General features: G+C 38.3%; 1 protein-coding gene across 6 annotated transcripts in view; it reads right to left on the bottom strand.

Annotated features, from left to right (window-relative positions):
* The window catches only part of LOC150080831 (DNA (cytosine-5)-methyltransferase 3A-like), a 945,959-nt gene that overhangs the window by 472,286 nt on the left and 458,765 nt on the right, over window positions 1–14,908 (bottom strand). For all 6 annotated transcript variants that reach the window (XR_016547435.1, XM_090382019.1, XM_090382022.1 and 3 more), the window contains one exon: window positions 5,141–5,185. Coding sequence is in view for 5 of the 6 variants with exons in the window: in XM_090382019.1 (XP_090238145.1) it covers window positions 5,141–5,185 (45 nt within the window). In the remaining variant the exon portion in view is untranslated. The remainder of the gene's footprint in view (window positions 1–5,140; window positions 5,186–14,908) is intronic.

The raw sequence follows: 14,908 nt of genomic DNA, 5'->3' as shown, positions 1-14,908 counted from the left end.
GTTGGTTGAGTTTTATTGGCACATCAGCAACTAAGGCTATAAAGCGCCGCATTGAATGGTTTGAACAAACTATGCTGATGGGATTCTTCCTCTTGCCCAGATTAATTGCCTGAAGGGACATAAATTGAAATTGAAGAAAAACAGTTGTAGAAGAGATGTGTGAAAATTTGCCTTTAGCCAGCGGGTGGTTGGTTACTGGAACAAACTTCCGTCATTGTGGAAGTTGACAGCTTAAATAAATTCAAGGCAGAATTAGACAAACATTTGGAGTGAACGGACGTGTGAAATGGGAAGGGTTTTTTTTTTTTTTTTTTTTTGCTGATGCTGTATAAGCTTGCATTTTGCATCATATGCCTTATTAATGCTGATGTTGAGCAAGATTCCACTAAAAAACATGCTCAATAGCATATGGTATGTGCTAATTCATCAGTAATGATGTGTGAAACTTCAAGTAGAAACTGTAACAAACTGAACACTTGAAATGCAACATTGTCTCTTCCTCCAGTTGCAAAACATCTTCCACTAGTACCCACACACACACAAACAATTACACCAATGATTATTACTTGGTAGTGTTGTACTTAATACAAATAACAGGGGTTTACCTTTAAAATTAACACCTTGTATAACTGTTTACAAACTGTAGCAGTATGGCATTAAGGGCAAGATGCTGCAATGGATAAAGGGATGGTTCAGTGGGAGATGGCAGAGGGTGGCAATAAGTGGACACTGCTCTACTTGGACTAATATTATTAGTGGAGTTCCCCAGGGTTGGGTGCTGGGCCCATTGTTATCTTGTGTATTTATCAATGATATCGATGAAGGTATATCAGGCTTAATGTCCAAGTTTGCAGATGATACAAAGGTTGGCAGGGTTGTTAATGACAGTAATGGCAGTGTGCTACTGCAACAGGATCTGGAAAAGTTGGGTAGATGGTCTGAGAAGGGACAACTGAAGTTTAACATTGACAAATGCAAAGTACTGCATGTGGGTAGAAGTAAGCCCAAAGGTACATACCAACTGTGTGGTACTACACTTAGAGTGGTAGAAAATGAAAAAGACCTGGGAGTAATTGTGCAGTCATATATGAAGTTCTCTGAGCCATGCAGACGGACTGCCAGAGCAGGTTATGAATTTTGTCAATGATATAGAGGAATTTTGCTAGCAGAGACATGGAGGTGATTATCCCCTTGTATAAGGCAATGGTCAGGCCACACCTTGAGTACTGTGTACAGGTCTGGAGGTCTCATTTTAGGAAGGATGTACAGTTGCTAGAACAAGTACAGAGAAGGGCAACAAGATTGGTGAGAGGAACAAAGGGGTGCTCTTACCAAAAGAGGCGTAAGCTCTGCAAGTTGCAGCATCTGGAAATTAGGCACCTGCAAGGTGATCTGATTGAGGTGTATAAGGCCTTGAATAGGTTGAGCAAGCTCAATGCTGATGGGGTACTTCTGCTTCCTCAGATTAAGAATCTGAAGGGGCATAGATTCATTCAAATTCAGGAAAGACAGTTATAGAATAGATGTGTGGGAGTTTGCCTTTAGACAGCAGGTTGTTGATTGCTGGAACAGACTTCCATCTGTTGTAGTGGAGTTGATAGCTTAAATAAATTTAAGGCTGAACTAGACAAACATTTGGAGTGATCAGATGGGTGAAATGGGAAGGGGGTTTTTTTTGGCTGATGCTATATAAGCTTGCTTTCTGGTATCATATGCCTCAACTAATGTTAATGCTAACTAAGACTTTTAATACTAAAATAAAAATCAAACAAAAGTTTCTTCGCTCATAAAAATAACTAAGTAAATAACATATATATCATTTATAATGCAGCCTGCTAACATTTTTGCCCTTTTTAATCACTCCTCATGCCAAATAAAAGTTGCCCATCACTGCTGTACTCAGTATTACATCAGAATTACTGTATACAGAACATTACATGTTGTTCCTAGTTACCTAGCTAAGGGCAGATTAATCTGTTCTGCAATTCATTTAGAGGTTCATTTTGCATCCAGCCAAACTGTTGATGATATTGCCAAAATACATGCTGCTGCCGACCGGGCTAGCCGGGTGGGTAAAGTGCCTGCTTGGCAACCCAAAGGTTGCGGGTTCAAATACCACCTCGGGCTTGGATCAGAGTACAAAATGCAAAAACTTTGGGAGGCACATTATGGCCACAGAAGCCGATGCGGCAACAACTAACAAAAAAAAAAACATACATGGTGCTGTTTGGGCTGCTTTTCATCTGTTTGGAAATTTGATTCCAGTAAGCTTGAGAAGTGATCAATTTTCAGCAATCAATGTGTAGATTTACAAGATGAAGGAACACAAGGAAACATCTGTCCATTTGCATGAGTCTGGAAAGGATGGTGTTGAATTGTTCTTGGTTTCTTAAATTTTGTCTGATGAAAACTGCTGTTATTATGTTGGCTATGCTTGATCAATCACTTACAGAAGAGTTAGCAATTCCAGACTGAATGATCTGCTGAAGAGTGTTTAAGTTGTTATAAAGATGTCGCTTGCTGGGCCATCTCAGACCCAAGTACTGTAGGAAAAGAAATTTCTTGATGGACACTTGTAGGACTCCAGACTAGATTTCAGAAGTATATGACAAAGAAAAGATTCATCTTAGAAGATGATTTATGAGGTTTTTTTTTTTTTTTTTTTGTTAATCTTGGATTGCTGCTGTTTCTAGCTTAATTAAACATTTTGCTTTTTTGAATTTTTTGGGCAATATGCCTTTAGTTAACTCATTTCTAGGATAACAGTGGGAATTAAAAGAAAGGTTTTTAGCAAAAACTATATTTTTGATAATATATTTTTGTATTAAAAATTAAAACATTACATACAACAAGTAATGCAATCTACTAAGAAAAGAAGAAACAATGGTACACCACAAACAGAACTGGAGGGGAAAAGAAACTTTTTCATGTGATAAAAAACAAAGTTGAGCACCTGTCAGGTACCACAAAACTATATTTGTTACAAACTGGGATGTGAATTCTGCCAGGTTAAGAGTCTTCTGTTTATATGATTAATGCTAAATGCTGAAAGTAGTTTTTAAAGCTTGCACTGTTCTCAGTACAGTCTTCCCTTTGTCACTGATGTAAATTTGTGCCCCCAAGTTAAGGATTACAGTCAGTCCTCGTATAGCACGATAGTCGTGTTCCTAGAAACCCGCGTGCAATGCAAAATTGTGCAATATAAACAACAGGCCCTATGGGAAAAATAGGGGTAGGTGCCGGCCACCCAAGATTGAACACACATTTGTAACCAAAACATTACCAAACACAATAAATAATCGTAATAAAATACTTAAGTTTATTACGACTTAAGTTTTTTATTTTATTACGTTTTTTATTTTATAATTTTATTACGACTATTACGTAATAAAATATTGCCAATACTTTTACTTCTATCGTAAGCAAACTTGTTTTTTGTTTGATTTTCTATCCAAACAGATGATATCCGTTCCGTCTCTTCCAATTCTTTGTGTCTTAATCTAATGGATTTTAATTACACTTTGAGTTGTTTCTGCTATGAAAGTTGTTTTTATTTTCTCTGCATTCTTTGTAATTCTTGGCGTTGCCTCATTTAGGTCTGTAGCACGTGCAATATCACATGGTCTTTCATTTCGCTCAAAGCGAAATGAAAGACCATGTGATATTGCACTATCGACAGAGGCCGACTGGCCATAAGCCTTACCGGGAAACCCCGGTGTGCCGGAGGCCGGTGTGATTTTGGCCATAAACGCTAGTATGAGGCCACCACAAATTTTCCCAGGTAAGAATTTTTGACCCAGTCCGCCTCTGTTTATCGATATTGCTTTTCTTTTTCTCTCTGAATCTGCAGTGTCTTCACCAGGATGTTTCCTTTTCACACCTTTTAATTTTCCTCATTTTTAGGGAATAAAGCACAATTACAAAACGAGGAGGCATGCTTGATACACATAAACAAAGCTGCGCGCGTGTAGCAACTGAATAAACAACACCGTAAAGGCAGAGATACACTATTAACACCTCACATTTTAATAAAGCACATTTCTAGGGGTTACTACCATAAAACAATAAAAACAATTTCTAGTTGCGTTTCTGCTAGTGGAATCTGTTATAAACTGGTAGTAAACTCGATCTAAACCAATAGCTGGAATTGTGTTGGTTTTTACGTTATTATGGTGAAATGTGTTTCCCCTTCACTGAAATAAAAAACAAATACATTTTCAGAATCTTCTCTTCATTCCTATCGTGTTATGTTCAGTTGGGGTGATTCCGTGTTCGACTGCCATTTCTTGTAAACACAAAGGCGAATCGTGAATAAGCAAATTCGGTTCGTGTTATATAAGATATCGTTCCCCTATTTATAAATCATGTATGATCGAATTCGTGTAGTGTAAACACATGTTATACGAGGACTGACTGTATTTAAAAATTTTCTAACGACTATTTTAATAAAATATCTTGAGTTATTTAACCCCTTACCAGTTTCATTTCCTAATCCAGGTTTATTTATTTCATATCTTTTTACAGTATGAGGATCATTTCAGATCTAAATGTTCTAGGTAAGCTGGTTACAAAGGAATATCCAGGCTCCATTACATACAGCCTGGATATTCCTTGATAGTTCTGTAATTATTATTTAAATTAAATTTTATTTTTTGTTATTTTAATTAAGGACAAACTAATTAAGATGATTAAAGACTAATTTTATATCAGGAAATTTAATTAAGAACTTGCTAAGCTGGTTTAGTGTAATGCCCACATTTCGTTTATTAGGTTTATCTATTTACCTATTTATTTTAAATTTGCAGATAAATATACTCCAAAGTATGTACATAATTCAACTATTTCAATAAGATTCATTAATTCAATTATTTTAATAAGATCTTCTCAGTGTGTGTGTTCTGATTGAAAAATTCAGCATATTTAAAAACTTTTACAAACACAATTTTCTCCTACATTTGAATTTCAATTTATAATATCAATATCCCTTTAAACACACGCACACGCGCACACACCCCAACCCATTATGTAAATATCCAAACATGCAGTATAAACTGTTTTGTCTCATGAAAAAATGTTATCCAGATATTTTGTTGCATCGTAATTAAAGAACTAAACAATGAGACAAAATGATAACACTCACCCTGAATTCTTATATTTCCTTCTCTCACTTTTTTGAGTGCACTATCTGAAACAAAAGAAAATGTGTGTAATAGATTTAGTTTTCTTTAAAAAATAAAACTAAATGACTTATTCAGAATAAAGCTCAAAGGAAAAATATTTCAAATCCCCCCTCTAAAATAATGATAATTATAGTGTCACATATTATACTGTTAATTGTACTGTCACATAATGCATCATAAAATTGCAGAGAAAATATAATAAATGGGGGTGGAAACAAAGAAAACCTAACCTAACCTTATCAACTGTGTTGTATAACACTCAGAGTAGTGAAAAATGAAAAAGACCTGGTGTTAATTGTGCAGTCAGATATGAAGTTCTCTAAGGAATGCAGAGGCTGACAGCACAACTTGTGGTTTTTGTCAATGATATACAGGAATTTTGCTAGTAGGAATAAAGAAGTGAATATAACACTGTATAAGGCAATGGTCAGTCACATATTGAGTACTGCATACAGCTCTGCAGCCAACCGGGCTAGCCAGGCAGGTAAAGTGCCTGCCCGGCAACCCAGAGGTCATGGGTTTCAATCCCGCGTCGGGCTTGGATCAGAGTACAAAATGCAAAAAAATTTGGGAGGTGCATTATGGCCACAGAAGCTGATGCACTAACAAACAAACAAACAAAAAAAAAATTACAGGTCTGCAGACCTCATTTTAGGAAGGATGCCGAGCTGCTTCAATTAGTACAGAGAAGAGCAACAAGATTGGTGAGCAAAATGATGGGGTGCTCTTACAAAGGGCATCAGTTCTGCAAACTACAGCATCTGGAGATTAGACACCTGCAAGGTGAACTGATTGAGGTGTTTAAGGCATTCAATGGATTGAGCAAGCTAAATGCTGATGGGATTCTTCCTCTTGCTCAGATCACACACATGAGCAAGCATAAATTCAAACTGAGAAGGATAATTGCAGAGTGGATGTGCAGAGGTTTGCCTTTAGCCAGTGGGTCGTTGATTGCTGGAACACTGTTGTGCATGGAAGACAACTGTACAAATTGGAGCAGTATGGTATTAAGGAAAAGTTGCTATAATGGATAAAGGGTTGAGTGAGAGAAGACAGTGTGATAATCAATGGACGCTGCTCTTCATGGACCAATGTTATTAGTGGAGTCCCCCAGGGTTTGATGTTGGGCCCACTGTTGTTTTGTATATTTATCAATGATACTAATGAAGGTATATCACGCTTAATGTCCAAGTTTCCATATGATACAAAGGTTAGCAGGGATGACAGTGTTTTTTTTTTTTTTTTTTTTTATGAAAACTCCAAACACGATAGGTATTAGAACCTATAATACTTAGACTGTGCATGGGTTGCAGGTTGAGAAGATGAAAGAAATTTGCTGATATCAGACTTGAACTTCTGTAGACTGTATTTTCGGAAAATAAGTATGAAGGAAGGTTGTTCCAGAAAACAGCAGTTGAATGAATAAACAAGGATGACGAAAAGTTGGTCCTATGAGTTTGAAGATGGACAATAAATGGATGTTGGCTGGCGGTGGCATATGTTCGGACTGTTTTGAAAGACAGAGTGGGAATTATAGAAGCCAATTCAGAAGAACAGTGCCCATGGAAGTATCTGTACAAAAGGCATGCAGCATGGAAGTATCTGTACAAAAGGCATGCAGCATGGAAGTATCTGTACAAAAGGCATGCAACAGAAACAGTATGTCTACGAGACAAAGAGTGGAGAGACTCTGTTAGTTGTGACTCATTAACCCCTTCCCGGAACATTGTTTTCCGGAAAATGTGCAGTAACAGATCAACTTTTTCTATTTTACAGATTAAAAGTATGCATCATGCAAATACTCAATGTATCGTTTTTTGTGTTTTTATTAATTTTTTCGTAGAAAATACATGGGAGTAATTAACCCATTTGGGCTATCCCCAGTTATCTCATGTGTGCCAAAAAGTGTGCATATTATACCGATTTTTTTAATAAATTAGCACTTGGGCTAAAAGAAATGAACAGAAAAACTCTTCATTACTCATTATATAAATAAATAGAAAGCTTTCCTTGCCTAAATTTATTTAAATTTAAATTTAAATAAATGTAGGCAAGGAAAGCGTCACTTACGGGCAGCAGTTCAAGAGGGCAGCGAAATATTTTTTGATATTGTTTTTGTGAATTATTTCGTGCGTTCAGCATTCTGCATTTAGGATGGCAAATTATATTTTGCTTACTGGCGGCACAGGAACATAAGCTACTGTTCTTACATTGCTGTACAATAAAAGTAAACGAAAGCCAGTCATCGCTGCCAGGTGTAAGAAAATCCAGAGAAATCGCGGGATTTACCTGGCTAATGCAAAATTAGCCAGACAAATACCTGAGAAAATATGTTTGAGTCCTAAATTTGGAGGTATTATTGTTTGCTTCTGGTACTTTTGTATCCCGAGATATTACTTGTAGTTCCAAATAACTTTTTAAACCAAAAACAAGATATCTCGGGATAATCCATGAAGAGGTTAATTAATCTAACTGCCCTCTTCTGAATGGAATCTAGAAGCCTGAGGGAGGTTTTGGGAGCACCGCCTCAGATGAGGGAACAGTATTCCATGGTAGAGCGGGTTTGTGATTTATACAGAGTGAACAGCTGTTTGGAAGAAAAGTAATGCTGAGAGCAAAAGAGAAAATCAAGTTTTTAGATGCAGAGAAAGCAATATTTGTAATGTGCTTGTGCCAAGAGAGATTAGAAGTCAGGGTAATCTCCAAAAGAGATATATCATCTTGCCTAGAAATCGAAGTGTCACCAAAGATAAGCATAGGAGCAGAAGAATCCTTTTTGTGAGCTATAAGACAGGACTGAGTTTTAGAAGGATTAAAATCAACTAAGTTGCCTTTCACCCAATGGAGAATTACCTGGAGATCGGCATTTAAGAAACTGGTAGCAGATATTCAGAAGTTGAAGATGATTGAGCAGAGCAAGGTTTCTCAAACTGGAAAGTGGAATGTAATATGCTATCATCAGCAAAATTATGGATAGGATTTGCAGTCAATGAAAGAAGGCCATTAACATTCAAGAGGAAAAGAGTGGGGGAAAGAACAGAACTTTGGGGGACACCAGCACTAGTTGTTGTTGTTGTTGTTATGTGGTTTTTTAGGAGCATTAGCAACTAAGGCCATATTGCTCCGGGATATGCGGTGGTCATTCCCTGACCTTTCCGCATCCTCCGTATTTGGTGGTGACGGGCTCGAACCCCGGTCTAATCAAGAAGCGTGTGCTACGCACTGCTGCTCCTTCCCACCTGGCTACGGAGGCGCCTCCAGCACTAGTGGGGACGTTAGAAGACAAAGCCATCTACCATCACCCTCAGTGAGCAGTAAGTGAGAAAACTGGATAACCAATTACAAAAAGCAGTTGGCAAACCATAAGATGGAAGCGTGTTTAGAAGACCTTTATGCCAAACACGATTGAAAGTCTTTGAGATGTGAAGAGCAACTTAGTATTCATTTTTTTTCACTGAACTTTTCCACTGAATTTGTCCATAAATGGGTAACATAAGCCAGAATATCACCAGTGGATCAACAATGACAAAATTTATACTGCCGATCGTTGATCAAACGGTAGGTTTCTAGATAGTTTAAGATTGGCGATTAATTGATTTCTCCATTACTTTAGAAAGTGTAGAAGTAATTGCAATGGGGCGATAATTGGATGGGAGGGATTTGTCACCCTTTTTAGGAACTGGCTGGATATGAGCAAATTTCCAAGCAGAAGGAAAAACACCTTTGGAATAAGAAAGTGAAAAAAGACAGCAAAGAACACAAGTAAGTTCAGGAGCACAGGTTTTGAGAACAAGTGGAGAAATACCATCAGGACAATATAATCATATGGTTTTGACAGCGGTTGGAGCAGAGATGGGCAAAAGTTGCAGCCAATTGCTTTGGCAAGAGACCAGAAAGCTCAGCTACCATTTAGATAAGAAGCAAGTTTTCTACTCTTAGCCTGTTCAAAATCTAGTTTGAACTGATTAATAACTGCATTACAACTGTTGCAAGCTTTGGTGTAGGCAGAAAATGAAACTGAAGAAGTGGAAACAAGCCAATTACGATATGTAACATTCTTCTCTTGAATAGCCTTAGCACATTTATTGGAAAACAAAGGTCGAGATTTTAAGGCGGAATGTGGGATAATGGATTTCATTTCTACAAGAATAATTTCACTGACACAATCTGAGCAAATGTTGCATCAGAAGTTTTGAAACAGTAATCCAACCAAGGAAAAGAGGAAAAGAAATCTCGCAGGTCATCCCATTTTGCATTCTTGTAATGCCAAACAATACGAGGTTGAGAACAGCCATGCGATAAAGGTTCGATTGGAGAAGAGACAATCACCAAGTTGTGATCTGAGATGCCTAAAAGGACCACTCACTTTGACCATGTACTTAGAAGGGTTGTTTGTGAGAAAAAGATCAAGCATGTTGGCTGTATGGTTAGGATCGTCTGGTATTCTTGTAGGTAAATGAACAATCTGTGCAAGGTCATTAGTAATTGCAAAGGCCTCAGCATCTCGACCAGCCAGATCTGTGTGACTAGAAAACAGAAGCCAGTTGGAGTTGTGAACATTAAAATCACCAAGGAAAATTACCTCACTGTTAGGAAAGTTGGACTGGAGAAAGTCAAGTTTCAAAGAGACGAAGTCAAAGAAGTCAATTTGACACAATGTTGTTGTTATTTGGTTTTTAGGAGCATTAGCAACTAAGGCCATATTGCTCCGGGGATATGTGGTGGATATTCCCTGACCTTTCCGCATCCTCCATATTTGGTGTTCACGGGCTCAAACCCCAGTCTAATCAAGAGGCGTGTGCTATGCACTACCGCTACTGCCCACCTGGCTACGGAAGCGCCTTAACACAATGTTATTTGTTATTTGGTTTTTTTTTTTTTAGGAGCATTAGCAACTAAGGCCATATTGCTCTGGTGCGGTGGTCATTCCCTGACCTTTCCGCATGCTCCGTATTTGGTGGTGACAGGCTCGAACCCCGGTCTAATCTAGAAGCGTGTGCTACGCACAGCTGCTCCTTCCCTCCTGGCTATGGCGGCGCCTCTTGACACAATGATGTTGGGAGATTTTAAGCCAGAGAAGACTGAAAAGAGGAGATTCAAAATTATTCCTCTCTGATAGGGAATATCGGAATGGACATATGCACAAGTACCATCTTTGAGGCAAAAGGGATGATACAGCGAATAATTTGGGCAACTGATATGAGCAGTGGTTGAATCAACCGATAACTAAGATTTTGTCAGAAAAAGAACTTGGGGTTTGGCAGACTGTAAGTGGAAATAGACATCGTTGAGATTAGAACTGAGACCACTTATATTTGTGAATTGAACTAGGAAGTGTTCGGGAGATTTAGATCTTTTCACAGATAAGTTTGCTCTATTAGTTTGACAATTCATGGTGTATTCAGTAGTAAGAAAAAAAGTGTGTGTGTGGGGGGGGGGGACATGCTGTAGGAAGTAATGAAATTTTTGGATATGGCATACACATGGTAGCATATACTCAGATCCTTAACATAACGTGGCATTGAAAATGCCCCCCCCCCACTGAATACACACTACTCTGACTCCCTCCAGTTACTATATGAAAGAGTAGAGGCAGCAAGATTATACACTAGCTAATCCGGAAGCCTCCTAGAGATTTACCAATAGGTTCGGTCTGGTGTACTAACTAGCGGCCAGCCTGCAAACACTATTTTAGAGCTGTACCCTCAAAATGTATGCAGGTTTGGATCTCGCTATGGTATTCATCATAACCTCAAAAGTCATCAGCCATACTGCATGATGAAAGAGATGTTGACTGGAACTTAGCTCTGGAGACTAAATATAGGTTCCACCATTTCAAGCCTCCAATAAGCAAAGTGGTGGAATTGCACTAGTTGACAAGAGTCATCTATCATCTAGTATTGCCTGGTAACACACAGGGGTGGCATTCCACCGTATAGTGTGGTGCCACACCTTGACCCCTGCTTACGTTGGTTCACACCTCGGTGGTAACCCACGGTGTGCTTGCACATGGGAGTTATACCCAGGATTAGTAACATTCCCACCATTGTGAAGGTGCAAGCAGAGGATTTGGCTGTCACAAACCATTAGGACTGTGCCGAAATTGGGTACTTCACTTGAATGTCACCTGAATATCAGTTCATCAGCGTTTCAGACTCCCAGGTAGCAAGCACACTGGCATATCTGAGAGAATGTCTGCAACAGCCTCAAGGACCAAACCTAGGCCCCTTCTAGATCCTGTTGCAGTGTGTTACTACAACAACAGGATCTAAAATAGTTGGGCAGATGGGCTCAGAAGCCTGCTTCCTTGAATCACATGCCTATACTACTACTACATGCTGTCGTCTGTTGTGGCAGAGATTGATAGCTTGAATATATTCAAGGGTGAACTAGAGAAATTATTGTAGGGAATGTTTTTTTTTTTTTTTTTTTGGCTAATGCTGTGTAATGTTGCTTTCTTATTATTTGCCACTGCTAATGGTAATATATGTTCCTCTTTTTGGCTTTTTTTTTCCCTAATGCTCTTAGTCTAGGCAGCTATGGGTACATGATTTTTGCTGGTGCCCACTAGTTTGTTGTTTGGTTTTTTTTTTTAAGGAGCATTAGCAACTAAGGCCATATTGCTCCGGGTTATGCGGTGGTCATTCCCTGACCTTTCCGCATCCTCCGTATTTGGTGGTGAAGGGCTCGAACCCCGGTTTAATCAAGAAGCGTGTGCTATGCACTGCTGCTCCTTCCCACCTGGCTACGGAGGCGCCGTGCCCACTAGTATAGCACTTCCAGTAGTGGGTGCAAGATTTCACCATTTAGGGCAAACAACAGTGCTTGATGTCCACCATGATTCACACTTAGTTACGGCTCACCTCTTTGTGGTGTAGATAGGCACTGGTTAGCTGTCCAGTTGATTGCCTTTCTGATGGTAATGTAGCCAAAAACAATAAACAACACATAACAGTACAGACATTTCTGGCTGTTTTACAGATATCTGTATGTCACGTAATGTTCTGTAACTATCTTATGTATAGTTCCAAAATGTTTTACAGATATCTATATGTCACCTAATGTTCTGGAACTACCTTATGTATAGTTCCAAAATATAGTATATACATGTGTACATACAGTATGACTGTACAGGTAACCCTCGTATAACACGGTAGTTATGTTTCTATAAAATGTCATGTTGTGCAAAACCGTTTTATACAGGATTAAGAAAAAAGTACAAAAACGGGGGTTACATTCCAAAAGCTAACAAAAATACACTATTTCATTAACAAAATGTTAACAAAACTAACAAAAATACCCCATTCTTTTTCTTTTTCATGTACTTCTACTCTCTTTAAAAAATCAATAATCTGGGTTTGTTTGCTTTTGTTTGATAAATCTTTGCGAATTTCATCGTATGGAACTAAGCATTTTTTGAAGCTCCCTTTTGAACTTTGGACTCCTTTCCTTCAAGAATCTGCATTCAAAAAATAAGATTCTAATTACTCGGCTAACTTTATGTCTTCCTGTATGCTTTTTAGTGTAAAATTTGGAAGTTTAGAATTTTCAGCTGCGTTATCATCCTCTGAATTTATTTGGTTTTACCTCAGATGTCATTTCCACCAAATTCGCTTCGCCAGCCTCTTTTTCTACCAGTAATTCTTGAATGTCTTCAGTAATCATATTTTTTTCTATTTTTTTAGGAGCATAGGCAACTAAGGCCATGTTACTCTGTGTATATTGTCCATAAATTGCATGTGTCCTGAGGTCGAATTTTTGTTTTGCTGGATGAAAAACCTATTCCGGGAAAAAAACCATGCTAGTCTTGCCTGAGCCCGTCCGCCCACCCGCCTGACAGTCAGTCACATTCTGAAAAAGACCCATAAAAATTCCTCCCGTCATCGACAGGATTTGAACTCAGGTCTTTTACAACCGGTGGGGGGGGGGGGAGGTCAATTCTATCAAGTGGGCTTCAGTAGTCATATCAAAACCTTCCCCTCCTACTGACATAGCAAGCTCTACTATCGCACCGATTCTCTTTTCTGCCGGTTCGACCATATTTCCTGAATGAACTGACTCTGGCCATACATTTTTCCATAAAGCTACGATTCTGATACAGTCCACAATTGAGAAATGTTTCCATGCCTCCATTACTTCAATAGATTCGGAATTAATTTTTTCCAAAATCCACTGTAACGATTTTCTGATGGAATGAGTTTTAAAAGTGGATATAATGCTTTGATCTAATGGCTGAATGAAAGAAGTTGTATTAACCTAGTACAACTGCAGTAGTAAGAACAAATTTTCAATGTTTGGATGACATATCTTTTGGATGGCCTGGTGTGCTAACCAATAGTAATAAAACTTTGAAATCTAGATTTTTCCACAAGTTCAATAGCACAGAACATAATATGGCGATTTCCCAACAAAATAACATACAGGGATTTCTCCCTTTTTTTTTTTTTTTGTTTTTGCTAGCGAGTTAACAGCTGGGGATTCGAAAAGAGTGTAAATGTTGAAAAATTACATCCAACATAATAGATTGTTTGTTTGTTTGTGGATTTATTAGGAGCTTTGGCATCTATGGCCATAGTGCACCAAGCATAATAGCAGGTTTTCCCCCACACAAAAGCTAAAAAATATCGTTATGCGAGATTTACCGAAATTCTCCAACCATGTTAGAGCAAAACTTGTTATATAAATACCGTGTCATGTGAGGATTGCCGTAATTTATCAATCATGTTAGAGCAAAACCGTGTTGTAGAAGTGCCTTGTTATACAGGGGTTGCCTGTATTCTTGTCCAGTTGGTCCTGCATTAGTTCTTTAATCACTAACTTCATAATTTTCCCTTTACAGGAGTCAAGCTAACTGTAGTTACTCGTATAACCCTCTGATCCTCCTTTGTGAATTGGGGATATGTTCACATATCACCAGTCCATAGGGACCTCTGCTGAATCCAGTGATACTCTCATAATTATGGATAAAGGTTTGTTTACCTCTTTTGCTGCCTCCCTTAATATAGCTAGACAGATGTCAGCCATCCCAAAGGTATTTTTTACATTTAGCTTCAACATTTCTCTTCCACTTCCACTTTCATCTCAGTTACTTTTTAGCTTCCTGTTAGAATTTAACACACTTCTGGCATCCTCGTACCTACAAATTTTTTTATTTATGAATGTAGATGCAAAATATCGATTAGGTTTTCAGTAACACTTGGGCAAGATCAGCAACAGTTGACCAGGATCTTCAATTGTTAAAACGTTCATAGCTAATAGACCAATATAATGTATCACCTTCTTCTAGGGTTTACATAAGTAAAGACATCTTTGCTACTTTTATTTTCAGTCTTTGCCCAGAATCTTCTTGAAATCTCCCTTAGCTTGCTGTGACTTGAATCCAGATTAGTTTATATAAGATGCTACCCAAATGTTTGCAAAATTTGTATGTTACGCGGGAACTACATTTAGTATGGACTTGTGGTGCTAGGTAACACTGCATGCATACTCTGTGAATCAGGGTCCAACGTGGCATCGGCTGGATAGAGTTATTGAATATTTATGCGGTTTTTTGGTGGTGTGTTTTGTGTAGTTTGCAACTGTTGCAATGGCTGATATGAAAGAGCAACGTTCTTACATCAAATTTTGTTTCCTTCTTAACGATAAAGCAGCAGAAACCCATAAGAACTTAAAACAAGCTTTTGGTGACAATGCTTTAGGCTAGATGCAGACCTACTACTGGCTTAACT

The sequence above is a fragment of the Mastigoproctus giganteus genome, chromosome 9 (assembly GCF_048544385.1).
Source record: "Mastigoproctus giganteus isolate SK-2022 chromosome 9, ASM4854438v1, whole genome shotgun sequence".
Taxonomy (NCBI): domain Eukaryota; kingdom Metazoa; phylum Arthropoda; class Arachnida; order Uropygi; family Thelyphonidae; genus Mastigoproctus; species Mastigoproctus giganteus.
Note: the sequence above shows the minus strand (reverse complement) of the source record. Positions and strands in the feature narration are given on the sequence as shown.